Genomic DNA, 20,586 nt, shown 5'->3' with positions numbered 1-20,586 from the left:
TATTTGAGTATATAACAAGCAGCTTTATATAGTATATCTGTATCAATGTATACTTAATGTAAATATTCTGATATATTCCTTGTTACATATGTACATATGAAAATACTATACGCCTATAAGTGTTAGCTATATATATATATATATACTTTTTTTAAAAATTTTATACCACATAAAATATCCCTACTACCGGACATGCCGGTATATCACGTGTCGTATAGAAGGTGTCATATAGAAGAGCGCCCCACGATTGTTTAACTGATTATAAAAATAGCCAATCAGAAAGTGCTCTCTGTCTGTCAATCATATTGTGCGCACAGATTTGTTGGCATCGGGTTGGCTACATCATGCTATTTTCAACTCTTGTGTGTCCTTATGGACAAATACAAGTATGTATTTTGATTGGAATATTACTATTTCACCCCCATTTCCTTTAATAAAGCTACCGGTATTTTACACTAGGTAGTAGGTACACAAAATAGTTACACCCATTAAAACTGCAATTTAAAAAGAAAAATGTCTAAAATTATACAGTCTTTGTTAATAGGCTTTCATTCTGTTGGCAAGGCTTCAATTTTATTTATTTGTAAAAAATTTACCAGACCGTGCTATTTTCTCAGGTTTGGCCTATAAAGCAAATACTTGTTTTTCCTGTTTTCTGCTTCAGCATATTATTGGATAAATTATGCAGCTGTAATTGTGTGTGTGTGTGTGTGTGTTGGTATGGATGTCAGAGTTTGGTTTGTATGTGTGTAAAAAAAAAAGTAAAAAAAAGTAATATGGTGTGTAATATTTGAGAGAGAAAAACTCTACTGAAAATCACAAATCCAACCACTGTCTTTACCAGTGGAGCCTTTCTGGCATTTAATGGGGAAAATTTGGTACTGCCCAAACAACATCTTACTGAAAGCTATTTTTTTGAGATATCAACCTCAGATTTGGAACACAACTCGTTTAGATTTATGGCTTTGACTTTGTAGCAGTTTTTGAGTTCAACATGTTTTTATTAAATATGGTTTATATAAAATAATGTTCATAAGTCATTTTCATAAACTTAAACCTCTAACTTTTTTTGCTTCACTTTTTTAACTTTTGTTTTTTACTTAAACAAAAATCAGCTAAGGGTCTTTTTAAAAAAATGAGACCAAACTCAAGTCTGTGCTTAAGCTTCAAATTTCTATAACAGTTTTTTGACATGGACATATATGTCCTCTCGGGACCACAGAGTAACTTTTTTCAATTGATGCACAAGGGTTAACGTACGATATGGCGATGTAGCTGTTTTGGAGGAGAAAAAACACCAGTCACAGCAGCAATGTTCCTTCTCCCATCCGCCCAACTCGGAAACTCGGGTCTCAAAATTACCTCAGAGTTTCCCAGTAGAAAATACGACTTTAGCAGGCGTTGATGTCCAATTTCCGACTAGGAAACTCGTATTTCCTATATAACAAGTACAACAAGCATCTTTATACAGACGTGTATCGATGTAGTTTTATGTATATTCTCCTTGTTTGGTATCATGTAAAGGTGAAGCAGAAGGGCAAAATGGCGGAAAACCACATAAAATGTCTCCACTACGCTACCTTCCATGTATCAAAGCGTAGAAAAGCGCTCGTGCTTGTTTAAAAATAGCCAATCAGAAACGCTCTCACTCTTTCTGTCAACCATCTTGTGTGCGGGGGGATTTGTCGGCATCGGGTTGGCTGATATCTTTGAAGAGCTCACAGTCAGAAAGTAACTTTACACACGCTATTTTGACATTTCCTCCTCGCTCGTCGAGTTCGAGTGCTTTGTCGGTAAGAAGGTCATCGTGGAGGACACCAGGTTATTCTTGCATATTTCTTGTTGAAATCTTATGAAAGCCAAAATGTATTGGATATATGTAATTTTGAATTAAATGAAGCGCCCTATTCGTCCGTTGACAACCATATAAATATCACCGTGCAATTTAGATAGTCAGCTTGCTGAGAATTCTGAAATTTCGGTCAAATACATTCCAATGTGTATAAAACATATGCTCCAAATGGCTATTAATTTAAATATGCACTGACGTTACTTTTTCAACTCGGAAACTCGGGTAACAAAATGATCTCCGAGTTTACTAGTAGTTACATGAGTGGGCCTGTTTCCGACTAGGAAACTCGTATTTACGATAATTACGATAACACGTGAAGGCAGCAAAAGGTCCAAAATCATATGCAGCTTTAATATTTGTGTCTTTATTTTCAACAGCAATATTGACACAATTTATTTTTTCAAGATGACGTAAGGTGATAAATGTGTAATTATTTGAAAATATATTTAAGCGGCTCAAACTTGCATCTTGTGTGAGGTCACGAGGTAGGTGTTTAATTAAGGAACATTAGAAACGTTGACCAGTAATCGAAATTAGGCTATATTTTATTGCAAAGTTTTGTTGGTGCCTCAAGATTTGCTGAAATTTTGTGATCTCTCTCTCTCTCTCTCTCTCTCTCTCTCTGTCTGTGTGTGTGTGTGTGTGTGTGTGTGTGTGTGTACTTGTAGGGGGCAGCAGAGAGTCAGTAATGGTGATTGAAGAACATGTTCAGTATGATTTGTCTTCCATAATAAGGTGAATACATTGACAAAATTCTTGCTGGTCCTTTAAATGGCTGGAAGATGATCTGATCCACGCAAAAGAAAAAACGTTGCCGTGTATCTGTAACTTGGCAAGCCGACTAATGTTCAAACGGTTTCAGTTTAAAATTTGAAAAGTTAAACATTCATTCAAACATTCAAATTATATGTCTTTTGTATTTGTGGTCATAGGGAAATTAGTGGCAGGTCTTACTATGGCTTTCGTATGACGGATTGCCAACACCGGCTTTATTTGAATGCCTGATAAAACTTAGGATGGTAGGAGGGTAGGATGCCAGACAGACTTTAAAGATTAAAAACGGTTACAAATGAATAATGAATACAAATGAATACAAATTCATTTGAACGGTTGACTTTTCCTGTTTGTGGAACGGTATCTTCTAAATGGTTTGGCGAGAATGTTACATATTGAAACATTAGCCAAGGTTACTTTCCAGCATTAAATATAAAGTGAGACGATTATTTGTCATGCACCTATTTGGGCACCAGTGACAGCAAAAGGACCTGGGTTCAAGTCCTGAATATTGCAATAAACCAAGCAAAATTGCAAGAGATTATGTATTCTAAAACTTAACTTACTACAGTATACTACTTTTGAATCATAAACCAAAGCAGATTACCTGAGCTGCTTTACTCACGTGATAGACTGAGCAAAAGTCATTTCATATAAGGCTTTTATTTGAATAGATATATAATTAATATATCTATAAAGGATAAAACTATTCTGTGTTTTTTTGTTGACAAATAAACCCCAACCACGCACTGCTTTGGTCCTGCGCGAATAATGTAAATTACATTTTGGATTCGAAACGTAGTAAATCGTATATAACACAATTAGCAAAGGTAAATCAAAATTCACTTGGTTTAAAATCTAAATGGCCATGAGAAAATTATTACATATTCTGTTCATTTAGTAATTTTCAGATCCATATTAAGTTGATATGTATACCATGAATGAAATGCAAAAAAAATGTTTTATTTAATGCATATAAGAAAACATCACATCATGAGGCTTACTTTTTATTTTATTTTATTAAACTAAACTATGTTTGTTCATGGGTAACCTACAGTACATTGACCTGGGATATTGTTTTGAGCAAAAATTAAAAGTGTATTGCAACAGAGATCAGATGTCATAAATCTCTCTTTCTGAAGGTTGTCTCAGGACTGCATGTCCCAGGGTTGCTGTGGGAGAAGGGTGAGGTGGTTGTGTCGTAGTGTTCTCAGCTCCGTCAGTCGTCCCAGGAGCCTGGCGAAGCGTCGCGGGTCCTGTGCTGTCCCCTGACTATAGCAGCAGCAAGCCCGGGACAGGAGCTCCAAAACAAACTCCTGTAAGTTCTCAACACAGCTCACCGCACGAAGAGATGGCCTGTCTGCTTGGCAACAGAAAACAAAAGGTGGTCATTTGAAACATCCACAGTGGACGTAAGATATTTTCTTTAAATGTGCGAGACTTCGGATTCATTAGCCATTAGCCTAGCTATTTTCTCTACAAACAAACAGTGTGTTTTTCACTACGATAATGAATTAAAATAATATGATAACAAATACCAGTTTGCAATATAAAACAGCCTCGCACATTCAAGTTACAAATAGCCGGGCCCGTTGTTGCATGAAAATTATGTCATTTGCTTTTCGACCTATAAATGAATGTTCTGAATACAGTTACATCATGTGGAAGTTCACATGGAAATGAGTCAACAATTGTGTTAATCATAATGCACAAACCTGAGCACAACACTGCCGTCGCCGTTAGAAGTGCATATTCAGCCTCGGTTACCGCAATAGTCACCATACTGTGGAGGAAATTTACCACAGATCTCAAGAGCTCATCATTCAGCCCTGATCAGAGATAAAAAGCACAACATTAGCCTAGCATAGACAATAAATTTGATGTATCATCATTATATTGTCTAAAAAGTTGTTATTTTCCTACTATGATTATCGCTTTGCATCATAGATCACCTGAGTGTGTCAGTATCCTGTGGCTGTTCCCAGTCTTGGACTCTAAAGTTTTTGCCCAATCTGGATTTGAGTTATTTGAATTTGCTGGGTATAAAGCTGGTGATAGAAAACATCAGTGAGTCATAAATTATCCATAATGTTTTGAGTTGTTGAGAACAAAATAATGTATCTAATCCGCTTGTTAAATTGAGACTGTTTCCGGGTCCAAACCTCTACCCTGTTTCAATTGATAATATTAACTCAACAGACGTTCATTAAACGCATTGGACACTTTAAAACTAAGCTTTTAAACACTCACGTTGTCCCGGACACCAATATTTGAGACACTAACCCCTGGTTTCACAGACCAGGCTTAAGCCTAGTCCCAGACTAAAATACATGTTTGAGTGGTTTCAACTGAAAGCAACTTGCACTGACCATTGTCAAAACCATTGTTTTGTCTCTAGATGCACATATGTAAAAAATTATAATAATAATAATAAAATAGTCAAGTTATTCTTCAAAAAACAAAAATCTTTAAGATGGTAAAAAAAAAAAAAAAAAAGATAGATTGGTCTAATTTGATATAGAAAAATAAGACTACTTACCCCTTGTCTAACTGCTAGATGGTCAGACTAGTTCTTGAGACACTAACCTCTGGTTTCACAGACCAGGCTTAAGCCTAGTCCCAGACTAAAATACATGTTTGAGCGGTTTCAACTGAAAGCAACTTGCACTGACCATTGTTTTGTCTCTAGATGCACATATGTAAAAAAATAAAATAATAATAAAAATCTAAGACATGTTTATAAAACCTACTTAAATGTCCTAATTGAACTAAAGCCTAATTCTGTCTTAATCTAAGCTCTGTCTGTGAAACCAGGACTACGTTTATGCAACTGGCCCTGTTGACTGAAAGGTTCTTTTGGGGAACCCAAAATGGTTTTTCTATGACATTGTTGCGAAAACCCCCTTTTGTGACCTTTTTTGCAACATATTTATTAACAGTTTGTTGTTTGCTTTTGGGATCTGATAGAGCATTTGGACCCAAAAACTGAGACTCGTGACATCAGACTTAACAAGCAGGTTGCGTGATAATATATGTCATTACCAGTGCTAACACTAGTGGGGTTCTCTGAGAACTGCTGAGCTAAGAGTAGGAACATGACTTCAACTGAAGAGCTGGACAGAAGTGTGTTCTGGTCAGAACTATCCAAAAGCTCAAACCCTAAACAACAGATGACGACAAATTAGTTTTATTTAGACGTGTGTGGGGTGTGATCTGAGAGAAGTTGGTGGAAACTGACCAGGTACACTCCTCAAAAATTGCAAAAGCTTCTCCGTCTGAGGAGGAGTCATATCTGTATTTGTTAAACTTGACCACAGAGGCACCTGGGGAAAGAAATAGAATGATATCTTATATTATGGGCAGTATTTCTATTGCATTGTTAATAAAAAAGAAACAAACTTCTTTGACATACCGGGCAGTGCGTGTTGTCTTGAATTATGTACCTACGATAAGCCTCAACAATTCTATTGAGAATGCATCTCTGCTCTCTGGAGAAACTAGACGATACCTGCTAACAGTATTTTTGAAGATAAGAAACTTGTTCTGAATTTCTAACACAGGCTTCAAATCTTGCTAAATCTCCAATTTAATGCTTGGAAAAGCTAAATAACGCGAGAGGATTTTACCCGTGTGGTGAATCTGCTGGTGGACGAGACGCTTCTGTTTTCAGAGTAGTCATCTTCAGCTCTTCCTGTTGACCCGTTGTGTCCTCTGTTCTTGTAGCCCTTCCTCAGTCTCTTCGACTGGCATTGCACTTCTGTAAGCAGACCTGACAAAAAAGACCAGTAACACCAAATCAACATCCACTTAGACTATTTTCTGCAAAGCAGCATCTGTCTCAGATTCCCAGAAAGGACTGACTCAAAGCAACACGTAAAGATTTAAATCAGTCTAGAAGGTTTTACGTCAATCTCACACTCTGCCAGCATCCCGACGGCTCTGCATTTGCGTAGTCTGCAGTCCTGACACTTTCTCCGCATGTACATGTCCATCTCGCAGCTTCCACCACTTTTGCAGCGGTACACGGCCTTTTTAGTCACGCTGCGTCTGAAGAAACCTAAACCAAGAGAGATATACACTACTGTTCAAAAGTTTGGGGTCAGTAAAATGTTTTCAGTGGTTTTGATCTAAAATACAGTAAAAACAATAACATTGTGAAATACGCTTACAATTTAAAAGAAGTTTTCTATTTTAATATAGTTTAAAATGTAATTTATTCCTGTGAAGCAAAGCTGAATTGTCAGCATCATTACTCCAGTCTTCAGTGTCACATGATCCTTCAGAAATCAGTCTAATATGCTGATTTGCTGCTAGAGAAACATGTATTATTGATAATAATATTAAAAACAGTTGTGCTGCTTAATATTTTTGTGGAAAAAGTTATGCATTTTTTCAGTATTTTGATCAATTTAATGCCTCCTTGCTAAACAAAAGTATTAATTTCTTTCCCAAATAAATAAATTGCTAACCTCAAACCTTTGAATGGTAATTTATATACTTAAAAATTCTTGTCCAGGGAAACAGACCCTTTTTTTTTTTTTGTGACTTGGGAATATATCCAAGCAACTATCAATAGCAAGTAAATCTTGTTTCATTGTTATTGGCTTTTTAAAGGGACAAGCTCTTTGATATTACCCCACTCGATTTCCTGTTTTAAAAGGAAATATGCCAACACATCAAAAGAAAACTGCTTGTCAAGCCATTTCACTTTCTGACACTTCACTTTTTTTTCACTTTTGTACACTAGTAAATAAATTCAAGAAGTGTATCAAGGATTAAAGGGATAATTCACCCAATAATTAAAATTCTCTCATCATTTACCCACCCTCATTCCATCCCCGATGTTTATGACTTTCTTTCTTAAGATAAACACAAACTAAGATTTTCAGGAAAATAATCCTGAAATGCAGGATCTGATGCAAATGAATGGATGCTGCTTGGTTGACGCAGGGATCATGATGGTAATCCATACAAACCCAGTGGATGAATCAATTTCTTCTAAAGCGAAACTATAGGTTAAATTCTAATATTTGTAACTTTTTTAACTAAATAATTGATGTAGAAAATATAGTTTTTTGGGTGAACTATCTCTTTAATGTTGTCCTTAAATTCAGTACTGCAGTTTTTGAGCAGCCAACCTTTGCATCCCTCACAGGTGAGGGCATTGTAGTGATATCCCGAGGCTTTATCTCCACACACCACACACAGCTCATCCTGGCCTTTTACCCGAGCTCCATGGCCCATCCTGGGCCTTTTCAGCACTGGAAGACCAATAACGCTGCCTCTTGTTGGGCTTTGGACCTCTATCTCGGGCTCACAGATGTACTCAGAGCACTGATGGCTGTAGGGGTATGGCGGGTTGCATGCTTGAACGTTTGGCGCTCCGTACATGGAGAACTGCACATTAACGGGGCTGAACGGCTGCTGCCCATAGAGAGGACTTTGTAGATCCGGTTCTTGGTAAGAGCAGCTCAGTGGATCCACAAGAACATCTGCAGCAAGGATAGGAGAACATCTTGATGAATGAAATGATTGAAAATGTTTCACAAGAAATGTTTCTTTTTCACATGATTCTTGAATTACCTAATGACTTTTATGAGGCCATTGGGACGTAATAAAAAAAAAAAAAACAGAGCAAGACCTTTTGAATCTTTTCTGTCTCTGGAAACAGGATGCAGCTGAAGTTAGAGTTTTGTTTATGGTTGTTATTTGCTTTGTAGCTTATGGAGGTTTTATAACCGTACAGAATTGAGCCTTCCTGGTGTTTTTTCTGTCAGAGGGAAGGTTATGAAGATGGATTTTAGATTTGAGTTCCCCAATAGAGGAATCACGTCACAGTTGGCAGCATTTCTGAAGCACATCTGCACAAGACATTTTTCCCCCATTTTTAACGGACAATAATAATTGTGACAATAAGCAAGAAAAAATATTTCACATGAGATTTTTTTTTATATTTGAGTAAAACACATTTTATCAAACCAATTCCAGCGAATTCATATCTGTTTTTCCATGTCATTCATAAATATCCTTCTGCTGTGTGGTGGTCTCTTTACTGGCCTTCAATTCTGTTTTTCTCACAGATGTTTTATGTCCCGTTTCAGCATAACTTTCCGGAGCTAGTATCTGTTTGTAAACCACTGGAGTTCTTCATAAACATTCATGTCGGTGAGAAGCTTTGCTAAAATACTAGCATTGACTGGCTTTGGAGACACCACAGTGAATTAAATGACAAAACGAAACTGAAAATTTAACAAAGCACTATTCGGACAGTAATTGTTTCTCAAGGCGGTGTCTGTGAAATTATAATTTTGGACTTTCGGATGACATTTAATGAATGGGAATGAAGGAGACAAACCACTGTGAATACGTGATCAGTCACATGACCAACACAACATCAGTGATGGCATCCAGTTTTAAGTAATTATTCATGTAGTTTATTTTAAATAGTAAGTTAGCTAAAACATTTGTGTTTCATGCAATTTACAAATCCTTTTTATCAGTGTTCAAACTAACCAGAAAACCCTGGTGTTTGTCGAAAAGAAATTGGCTGGGAAATTGTCCTGAGTGGTCAGAGGAAAAATGCGATTTTTTATTAGGACAGCACTAAAAATGCTACTAAAAACGTGCACATACAGATTTGAACTTTGTGCTTATGCTAAAATCCACACCAACGTTCATGTTTATAAAAATGGTCTTTGAAGTGGAAAGTTTTCAGAAAGTGGCAGAAAGTCGGGAGTACTGCAGGTATTCGGAAATTTAAGCAATTCTTGCCGCTTGCCATTCTCAAGTAAAGGATTTGGATGTTGACTGGTGATATTTTATATGTTGATGACATTAATTAGGTTGCGTTTACACAGCTTGGTTTTTTGTGCGTATGTTCGTCCTCTGAATCACACTTACACATTTGAGAAATGATCGTAAGATCAAATGTAGGATGATTCTACGCAACGCTATATAAATGAAGGCTCCATGTGTCCTGGAAAGCTTGATACATATTATACATGTATTATTTTTTAAATTGCGGTTATAGTGCCATAAAAAAATTGTAGGCTATTATTTTTATTCTATTATAGTATTTATACATTTTTTAATAAATATTCAATTTTAATTTTAGTTTAAGTAATTTTCTCATGTGCTTTTGTCATTTTTGTTTTCTTTAAATATTTATACCTAGCTATAATTCAGTTTTAGTCATTTAAGTACTTCAACTTCAGTTAACAAGGCAATATTGGTAATATTTTCATCTTTTATTAAATATACATCTTTTTCAGATAATACATCTTTTTTTCATCTTTATCATCTTATTTATTTTATTTTAGTTCAGCTTTTAGCTTTCATTTAAGAGTTATTTCAGTTAACTAAACAAATTATATAAATTATACAAATTATATTATACACTGCCCAGCCAAGATCAAAAAGTTGCTGTTTGGATTTAAATAGGCAAAAGCTTAGAGTCTATTGGCGCTTTTCCACTACACAGTACCAGCTCGCCTCGGCTCGGCTCGACTCGGCTCTGTTTGGTTTTCCACTGTGTAAAAGTTGTACCTGTACCTGCTTCCAGAACCTCGCCGGAGGTGGTACGAAAAAAAGTACCTGGAAGCTGGTACAGGTAACATCCAACAAACAAAAACATCCAAAAACAGCATACACTCGATTTCCTCCTTTGCCCTGTGTGTGTGGGGGTAGCGGGTGTGTCTCGCGCGTCTCGCGTAAAAGATTAAGTCACGGCAGTTTCCTGCGGCGTCGCTATGACGTCCAGGTACTATTGTGGAGGTACTATCTGCAATGGAAAACGGAGCGAAAAGCGAGCCGAGCCGAGCTGAGTCGAGGCGAGTCGAGTCGAGTCGAGCTGGTACTGGTAATGGAAAAGCAATATTAAGATTGGATAATTATTGCAGTGATTTTTATGTTACTAACATGTTATATGTTTGGCAACAGTTCTTCTAACCCTAACTGATGGAGTGTGTAGCTTTTCTTAAACAACCATGTAGGAAGACACATCATGGCCATTATTCCAGGATGACAATGCCCAGATTCATCAGGCTCAAATTGTGAAAGAATGGTTGGGAGGGAGCATGAAGAATAATTTTCACACATGAATGAGTCCTGACCTTAAATTCATTGAAAGTCTTTGGGATGTGCTGGAGTAGACTTTACAGACTGTGGACTCTTGCATTGTCAATACAGGATATTGACCAAAAAAGTATGCACCTCTTGATGGAAATAAATGTTGTGATGTTATTTCCATTTAGATCTTGTATTGACTAGCTACACACTCAACCAATTAGGGTTAGAAGAACGGTTGCCAAACATAAAACATGCTAGATAATAATCACTGCAATAATGTTCCAGAATCTCTATTGGTGACTTCACCATTGAGGTGGTGGAGAATTACACGTACCTCGGCTCTACTATTTCCAGCAATCTTTCTCTGGAAGCTGAGCTGAACATACAGATTGGAAAGGCAGCAACATCAATGGCTCGCCTTGCAAAGAGGGTCTGGGTTAACTCCTTGTTAACAATCAACACCATGATGAAGGTTTATCAAGCCTGCGTACTTAACACACTGCTCTACAGCAGCCAAACGTGGACTCTATATTCCTACCAAGAACGCAGACTCAATGTCTTCCATCTACATAATTTAAGAAGGATTTTGGGCATCTCCTGGCAGGACCATGTTCCAAACAAAAATGTTCTCGCACAGGCGGCGTTACCTAGTATGTTTGCTTTACTCACCCAGAGACGTTTGTGTTGGCTCGGTCATGTCAGCCGCATGAACACCGGCCGAATGCCTAAAGACCTGCTGTACAGCGAACCTGCCACTGGCTCCAGGCCAGAAGGTAGGCCTGTACTTCGCTATTAAGATGTGTGTAAACAAGACCTAAAGACGAGCAACATCAATCCAGACGACTTGGAAGAAGCAGCCATAGAATGCGATGGATGGAGGCTCACCGTATAACTAGGCATCGAAATGAGCGAAAAGAGTAGAGAGCACCAGTGGGTAGAGAGGAGAGAGCGCAGACGACAGAGAACAGACCCAACATACACAGAGACAGACAGGATCTTCACTTGCAGTAATTGCAACAGAACATGCCTTTAAAGAATCAGGCTCTAGTCGCAGCAGGCGATGTAACTCAAATGTCTAGAGGCGCCAAGGTGCAGATTCCATTGTCTTTCGAGACAGAAGGATGCAATCAGAATAATCCAATCACAGACTCTTATCAAAACAGCAACTTTCTTTTGTCCGGGCAGTGTATAAATATATTGATTTCTATAATAAAGTGAAATCTTACCATAGTACTGCGGCGGCTCTGTGATGTCAAACGTGTCTGATGCGGAGAGGTAGCCTCCGACTGACATGCTTATCTCAGGATCTGTGCCCTCTCTCATCTGATCAGTTGGATTCTTGCTCTTCACAGAGAATATCTGGGTCTATAAAAGAGCACAAAAACTTTCATTCACCCTACTTGAGGATCGTAATCCACTGCCTTCAAACATTTCTTCAGCAAGCGCTCCAACCCCAGAGAAATATGAGCTATTTTAGGCATCACTGTCACGAAAAGGTTATGACAGAACACAGTGAAGGCTGCAGAGATCTCAGTCCGTGCTCCTCTGGGGTTTTGAGAGGATCTGAAGAGCATTGACTGTGAGAATAAAACGTGAGATGAGGCCCATGTGTCCGAACAGCTGCTCTGGCACGAGTTTCACAGAAAAGGCCTCACAAAGAGTAGTCTGTCCCAATCGCTCTCAACAGGTTTGGCCTGTAGCTGACCTTAACTCCCACCTTTGACCAGTAACTCAAAAGAAGACCTGCAACACACTTTAAAGAGCCATATTGGATCCAAAACTAGTATAAAATGTTTTTAAATGAACTGTTTTGGCTTTTTACTTGACATCCACTGGAAGCAATTTTCTTACCCAGAAACCGGTGCAGGATTACATTGAATTATTCATTCAGAAGACACTTAGAAGCAATTAATGGAAGTAGAAGCGATTCATCCAAAGGATAAAACAAGTGCTACCATTATGAATATCAGTAAGTACCATAGCACAAATGCTACAGCAGAAGTGTTAAATGCATTTGTTTTTCGCATGAAAAAAAGGCTATATAGTTAAATGCAAGTTACTCATTTTAGTATTAGCAGGATACATAAGACTTCTAAAAGCTTTCAACAAGTAGCATTTGTGAACACATCAGGAACACAAAATCACAGTCATCATTTAGAGATTTATTCGGAATTCTTCAAGAATTGCATGTTCATGGACAAGTATGCAATATGGGTTGCTGTGTGAACAGACTAGTTAAAAAAAATCTATTGACATTTTCAGTTTCATTTATGTTACAAGACTTATTGTTTATGTTCACGTGGATGGTGAAGAAGTGAAGGAAAATGCTTTGTTTTACACCATTGCTAGAACATAGTGGTGATCTGAATTTTGTACAATAAGTCAATGGTCACAACAATGCAGATTTTTGTCTGCAACAATAAATAGCAGATACAGTAATATTTAGCACAGGTTTTAGTTACATGCTGTGAAATACTGCAAATATATGAGTGACAACATGTATTATGTATATACTTTTTTAAAATGTTTTTAAAGATGTCTCTTTTGCTCACCAAGGCAGCATTTATTTGAATAAAAACAGTAATATTGTGAAATAATACTCCAATATAAAATAACTGATTTCTTTATTTCAGAAGCACTTTTTATCTATTAATGCTTTGAACAATCATCCAAAGTTCAAACATCACCTGCATGACCCATGAGGTCTCAGAAACTCTATAATGCTCAATATTTTAATTTCCAGAACCTTATACTAAATTCTTTTTAATGCTGAGGACAAAAAAAAAAAATGCATGACTGATCGTGCACTATTCAATATCTTTCAAATATTCACCTATGTTCTCTGAACTATTATTCCTTCTGTTCTCATTCACTTTGACTTTGTGTTCTTTGTGGCAATGTGGGTCGCTTTCTGTTTCCCAAGAGGAATGACAGAGTGACATCCAGCTCATCTCCAGAGCTTTAGGGAGTGTTTATACATGCAGTGTTTGCCACGGCTCTGTTTGTCATGCAGTTAATCTTTGACATTGAAAAGATTGAGGACTGCAGGACTCTAACCTTCCCACCCGATATACTTTAGACCCCTTGAAGGGGGCGGGCTTTCCTGAAAAACCCTTAAATTATGACATGGATGCTCACACGTACCCTCTCGTATCCTGCTTGTTGCCCTGACATAGAACATCCTCTATGGCGTTATTGTGGTAGCATCTCAAAGAGGCTGACCTCGGTTTCGCAGTGTCGAAATTTAGATATCATTAGTGCCTCTGAAACCCAAGGGAGGGAAATTTTTGCTATCACTCCCATGCCATCCATCACAATGACTGTGGGTTCTTCACAAAAAAATGTGCACGATTAACAAAACGACCTTCTTTAAACCCCATGGATGGTTTCATCCCAGATGAGGTTAGAGGGAGCAAAACTCCAATGAGTTTGAACACTCATTCATTTTTCACAGTTTTCCCAAGAGCATAAATAGCAACTACATAAATAAACATGCCTTTAGTGTATCATAACAATTGTTGACTCAGAAAAACAAGGGTTTCAAAAAGTAAAAAAAATTTCACAGCGTTGCTATAGAACAGGGCTTTCCAATCTTTTAGACCACGGACCCCCAAATATGATCATCCTCATGTGAGGAATATATTTTCATATATAAGTGTATACTATGAACGTCTAAACTTATTTGGAAAATATTTCTGTTTCTGCCAACGACATTTACTTTTTTTCTACTTACTAAAACACTGTAAGACTTAGATTGTTATTGTAATTATTTTATCGATTTATTTATTTAAATCAACGTATAAACGCATAAATATATTTAAATCAACGTTTTTAAATATTTAAAAACTTTTGCGTTCCCCTGACAAACTTTGCATTCGCTCGTAAAACGTTTGTGTTCCCCTGAGAAACTTTGCATTCGCTCACAAAACGTTTGTGTTCCCCTGAGAAACTTTGCATTCGCTCACAAAACGTTTGTGTTCCCCTGAGAAACTTTGCATTTGCTTGCAAAACGTTTGTGTTCCCCTGAGAAACTTTGCGTTCGCTCGCAAAACATTTGTGTTCCCCTGAGAAACTATGGGTTCGCTCGCAAAACGTTTGTGTTCCCCTGAGAAACTATGGGTTCGCTCGCAAAACGTTTGTGTTCCCCTGAGAAACTATGGGTTCGCTCGCAAAACGTTTGTGTTCCCCTGAGAAACTTTGCGTTCGCTCGCAAAACGTTTGTGTTCCCCTGAGAAACTATGGGTTCGCTCGCAAAACGTTTGTGTTCCCCTGAGAAACTATGGGTTCGCTCGCAAAACGTTTGTGTTCCCCTGAGAAACTATGGGTTCGCTCGCAAAACGTTTGTGTTCCCCTGAGAAACTATGGGTTCGCTCGCAAAATGTTTGTGTTCCCCTGAGAAACTATGGGTTCGCTCGCAAAACGTTTGCGTTCCCCTGAGAAACTTTGCATTCGCTCGCAAAACGTTTGCGTTCCCCTGAGAAACTTTGCGTTTGCTCACAAAACGTTTGCGTTCCCCTGAGAAACTTTGCGTTCGCTCGCAAAACATTTGTGTTCCCCTGAGAAACTATGGGTTCGCTCGCAAAACGTTTGTGTTCCCCTGAGAAACTATGGGTTCGCTCGCAAAACGTTTGTGTTCCCCTGAGAAACTATGGGTTCGCTCGCAAAACGTTTGCGTTCCCCTGAGAAACTTTGCATTCGCTCGCAAAACGTTTGCGTTCCCCTGAGAAACTTTGCGTTTGCTCACAAAACGTTTGTGTTCCCCTGAGAAACTTTGCGTTCGCTCGCAAAACATTTGTGTTCCCCTGAGAAACTATGGGTTCGCTCGCAAAACGTTTGTGTTCCCCTGAGAAACTATGGGTTCGCTCGCAAAACGTTTGTGTTCCCCTGAGAAACTATGGGTTCGCTCGCAAAACGTTTGTGTTCCCCTGAGAAACTATGGGTTCGCTCGCAAAACGTTTGTGTTCCCCTGAGAAACTATGGGTTCGCTCGCAAAACGTTTGTGTTCCCCTGAGAAACTTTGCATTTGCTCGCAAAACGTTTGTGTTCCCCTGAGAAACTATGGGTTCGCTCGCAAAACGTTTGTGTTCCCCTGAGAAACTATGGGTTCGCTCGCAAAACGTTTGTGTTCCCCTGAGAAACTTTGCATTCGCTCACAAAACGTTTGTTTTCACTTGACAAACTTTGCATTTGCTCGCAAAACGTTTGTGTTCACCTGAGAAACTATGGGTTCGCTCGCAAAACGTTTGTTTTCACTTGACAAACTTTGCATTTGCTCGCAAAACGTTTGTTTTCACTTGACAAACTTTGCATTTGCTCGCAAAACGTTTGTGTTCACCTGAGAAACTATGGGTTCGCTCGCAAAACGTTTGTTTTCACTTGACAAACTTTGCATTTGCTCGCAAAACGTTTGTGTTCCCCTGAGAAACTTTGCATTCGCTCACAAAACGTTTGTTTTCACTTGACAAACTTTGCATTTGCTCGCAAAACGTTTGCGGTCCCCTGAGAAACTTTGTATTCGCTCACAAAACGTTTGTTTTCACTTGACAAACTTTGCATTTGCTCGCAAAACGTTTGTGTTCACCTGAGAAACTATGGGTTCGCTCGCAAAACGTTTGTTTTCACTTGACAAACTTTGCATTTGCTCGCAAAACGTTTGTTTTCACTTGACAAACTTTGCATTTGCTCGCAAAACGTTTGCGGTCCCCTGAGAAACTTTGCATTCGCTCGCAAAACGTTTGCGTTCCCCTGAGAAACTTTGCGTTCGCTCACAAAACGTTTGTTTTCACTTGACAAACTTTGCATTTGCTCGCAAAACGTTTGCGGTCCCCTGAGAAACTTTGCATTCGCTCGCAAAACGTTTGCGTTCCCCTGAGAAACTTTGCGTTCGCACGCAAAACGTTTGCGTTCCCCTGAGAAACTATGGGTTCGCTCGCAAAACATTTGCGTTCCCCTGAGAAACTTTGCATTCGCTCGCAAAACGTTTGCGTTCCCCTGAGAAACTTTGCATTCGCTCGCAAAACGTTTGCGTTCCCCTGAGAGAGAGTGCAAAAGCATTGACATATAATTCCTCCCATCTCATATTTTTGTCTCTTTAGGGGCTCTGTATCAAATTGTGTATTATTTAAATCAAATTTTTTATTTATTTGAAATCAAAAGCATTAGCTAAATGATTTTCATAATGTTTTTTCTCTACATTTTCTCTACACTCTCTTGCGATCCCCTGGGCATCCCCGGACCCCAGTTTGAAAACCCCTTTAATAGAAGAACCATTTTTGGTTCCTAAAATAACCTTTTAGTGAACAGTTCTCAAAAGAACCCTTTTTTGTCTTAGTGTGAAGAACCTTTTTCCACTTTAAAGCACCTTCTGTGGAATGGAAAGGTTCCATGGATGTTAAAGGTTCTTCATGGAACCTTTGATGCCTATAAAGAGTAAAAAACCTTTACTTTTAAGAGTGTTAGGGTTTTGCGTGAGAAGCCAGTGAGGATAGGAGCAGGCTTCACTCAATGCATATACTATTAAACTTTAAGAGTGCTGGCCTGCATAATTAGAATGCATAAAGTAAGGAGAGAGGCCGCACTATGCATAAATATACTTTTATTTGCTTGAGAAGCCCTCATGGGAGAACAGTTTGCATTAGAAGATGGTGAACCATCATGTTATATATCTAGAAACATCCACAAAGCACTGCATCCACTATTTTTGCCAGCATATCTTCGTTTATCCATCTGTTATGTTATTTGATGTTAGCTATCTGCTTGTAGCCAGGCTGTGTTTACAGATTTAAGCAGGAAACAGGACTCTTGGATTAGACGGCCTTGTGCAGGGACAGTTTGGGGGGTTTTGGACTAAAGTCCAAAAGTGCTTGTAATGTTTTGAATGTAGGTGATCACGACAGACTGACGTAAGGCTGGTCAACTCAATGGTATCTGCATAGATAACATTGAAGCAGTCTATTCTATTAAAAACAGTGTATATTGATCAAATGGCAACTTCTCTTTGACTTCTGTCAGTGGTGTTGACTTCTGTGTTGGAGCTCACAGACAGAATGTCTAAATGACTGCTCAACAAATGCCAACATTTCAAACATTCTTAAATTGTCTGTTGGATTTAGAATGTTGGGAAACAGAACTGTCATGTTCACATTGACCCAACAAACCCAAGAACTAAAGATAATGATGTTTGTTGTGTGAGAGTGAACTAGAAAAAAGAAAAAGAAAAAAAAAGTATAAAGTGATTTACAAAACTTCAAGGCATTCATGGACCTTTGTTCAACTCAACACTTAAAGAGATATTTTATGCATTGTGTTATTGTTGAATGTTTAGTCTAAATACACTACTGTTAAAAAGTTTAGGGTCAGTAATATTTTTTTTTTTTTTTAGCAAAGACATTTAATTGGCCAAAAATTACAGTAAAGACTTTTACATTGTTACATAAGGTTTCTATTTCAAATAAACACTGTTCTTTTGAACTTTCTATTCATCAAAGAATCATGGAAAATATTGGTCACAGTTTCCACAAAAATATTAAGCAGCACAATGGTTTTTAACGTTGATAATAATCAGAAATGTTTCTTGAGCAGCAAATCAGCGTATTAGAATGGTTTTTGAAGGATCATGTGACACTGAAGACTGGAGTAATGATGCTGAAAATTCAACTTTGCATCACAGGAATGAATGACTTTTTAAAATATATTAAAATAGGAAAGAGTTCTTTTAAACTGTAATTATATTTTACAATATTACTGTTTTCACTGTATTTTTGATCAAATAAATGTAACCTCAGTGAGCATAAGAGATTTTTATTTAGAAAAAATCATATACTCCAAACATCTGAACAGTAGTCTACATAAAAAATTATAAATATTAATATATTAACTAATCAAAATTATTCCTCTCAATATAGGCCTGATACATGCACACATTCACTCATAGTTTTATTATTACTAATAACCACATTTTAGAAAAATAGAAAGTCATCAACACTGAATTGAACACAAGTGGTGGTAGTATGAGAAAATGTCACGCTTAACAAATAAAACCTCATACATTTTGAACCAACTTCATGAGGTGCATCCTAGGATGCTTTTTAAACAAAGCAGACTTCATGTATGCTGGACACTTACTGGTTGCTTTTCCATTACGATGCGGTCCAAATAATCCTTTGTTTTTTGTTTTTTGATTCTTGTAAAGAAATTAGGTAACACTTTATTTTAAGGTGACAGTTACACGTTCCTACATGTACTTACTACAGTAATAACGGTAAATTATGCATAATTACTAAACTTATTAACTAAACCAAAACCCTAACCATAACTCTATAGTAAGTACGTGTAGTTAATTAATATGACTCACTTATGTGAGTAAGAACAATTTAACTACGTCACCTTAAAATAAAGTGTAACCAGAAATTCCTATGCAAGTATTGATATTTTAAACATTTAACGATCCTTTCGACTGGTACAGTTTCTAGAGAAAACTGATTTTGTGTACTCACCAGTGCTGATGTTGCGTGTGCTGGATCTCAGCTTGATGTGCCTCTTGCATTTGTGATGTTGACAGCAGTTCAGCCCCTGACGTCCAGCACTTGCCAAGCACACACTGGAACACACATGCGCAAAACAAACAGCGTGTCCCTCCAACGCAAACCATTAATTCAAACACACCAATATGTGTGTGAGTTTAAAGACGGGGGCACACAAAGTCGATAATACACAAAAAAAGGACAGTTTAACACTGTCCTGCAACCGTGATGAAGGCAACGAGAGCTTTGAAGATCAACCTCACTGTCAGCGTAAAAGTTAGGAATGGATATCTAAAAGTTTGAACCTGTTGAAGAAAATCTGAGAGGGCCGCGGTGGGAGCGAGGAGCTGTTTAAGTGATATAATGAGTGATTTCTGGACATGCACTACATGAAACAGTGGGCTCATTAGAACATTCCCAGCAGCCCAGTGTTTATAAACAGCCCTAGTTCATCTAACTGATGGATGAGCGCTCACTATCTCTCCGTTCTTCCTGCCGCTCAGAGAACGTACTTGCTCAGCCCGGGTTTCACAACCACCCCGACTAACTCCCACGTGTCACTACATAATTCAGCTGGACGCACGCAACTCAAGATCCCCTTATCTGTCTCTCTCTCTCTCTCTCACACACACACAGAGAGAGAGAGAGACCCCAAACTCTCTTCTGCTCCATGGGTGGGCCCTTTATGTCCTTAACTGGGGGCAGAGGGGACATTCTGCGGGTTGCAGATCCATCCCTAATGCTCTTAACTCACAGGATACTAATGACAGCGACTGTTGTAATGAGGAAAAACAACATAGATGTGTTTTTCCAGGAACAACAGGGCTGCTGATATGAACCATGGGGTAGAATGAGGAGCCAAGGTTCTTCCTGAAATGAAAAAAATGTGTCAGAGATTCAAGTTTTGAAAACTAGTGAGTTGAGTACATAGGCAGTATTTTAAGGAAGCATTAGCACAAAAGCCACACAAAGCTTGTTCCGAAAGGTAGGCAGCACAATAACACAGCCTTTAGAAAAAACTTATTTTAGCCAAATTCAAAGGCAGCATCTCACATATGCACATATCGTCACAAAACTGGCCTAATTGCCACTCAAAAATAGCCTAATATCAAAACTCCAAATATGCAAGGGGGTAATCTTTCAGCCGAAACTGAAGCTTCCCCGGGCGCCGCCATTGATTAGCAGACCATCATCTGCTGTTAGCGTTCCATTGACTCCCATTCATTTTGGCGTCACTTTGACAGCGAATAACTTTACATCTGAGGCGTTTAAAGACTCCATTTGTCCATGATTTATTTCGAAAGAAACACGAAAATGTATAAAAGGCTCCATTACCTTGTATCTTACGTTATGGCCCCGTAGATGCAGTTT

The 20,586-nt window shown here is 38.2% G+C and overlaps 1 protein-coding gene across 2 annotated transcripts; it reads right to left on the bottom strand.

Annotated features, from left to right (window-relative positions):
• Window positions 1-3,626: 3,626 nt before the first annotated feature.
• On the bottom strand, window positions 3,627-19,328 carry nr1h5 (nuclear receptor subfamily 1, group H, member 5). 2 transcript variants are annotated; one of them, XM_084389223.1, is made up of 11 exons: window positions 19,189-19,328; window positions 11,920-12,058; window positions 7,765-8,118; window positions 6,543-6,683; window positions 6,253-6,395; window positions 6,039-6,137; window positions 5,865-5,949; window positions 5,669-5,785; window positions 4,579-4,674; window positions 4,342-4,455; window positions 3,627-3,986 (listed from the first exon to the last, which is right to left on the bottom strand). In XM_084389223.1, exons 2-11 carry the CDS (start codon window positions 12,014-12,016, stop codon window positions 3,775-3,777), a joined length of 1,458 nt encoding a protein of 485 aa, XP_084245349.1. In that variant the 5' UTR covers window positions 12,017-12,058; window positions 19,189-19,328; the 3' UTR covers window positions 3,627-3,774. The 2 variants fall into 2 exon arrangements, with proteins under 2 accessions (XP_084245349.1, XP_084245350.1); XM_084389224.1 differs by having other exon boundaries at window positions 6,039-6,134.
• Window positions 19,329-20,586: the final 1,258 nt, after the last annotated feature.

This window comes from Rutilus rutilus, assembly GCF_951802725.1.
Source record: "Rutilus rutilus genome assembly, chromosome: 19".
Taxonomy (NCBI): Eukaryota; Metazoa; Chordata; class Actinopteri; order Cypriniformes; family Leuciscidae; genus Rutilus; species Rutilus rutilus.
Note: the sequence above shows the minus strand (reverse complement) of the source record. Positions and strands in the feature narration are given on the sequence as shown.

Excerpts from the sequence above, each read along its gene's own strand:
- nr1h5 (XM_084389223.1), bottom strand. The coding sequence starts at position 12,016 with ATGAGAGAGGGCACAGATCCTGAGATAAGCATGTCAGTCGGAGGCTAC. Across the intron at positions 6,138-6,252 it reads CCAGCAGATTCACCACACGG|CAGGTATCGTCTAGTTTCTC; the intron begins GTAAAATCCTCT and ends AAATACTGTTAG. Across the intron at positions 4,456-4,578 it reads CAGGATACTGACACACTCAG|GGCTGAATGATGAGCTCTTG; the intron begins GTGATCTATGAT and ends ATCTCTGATCAG.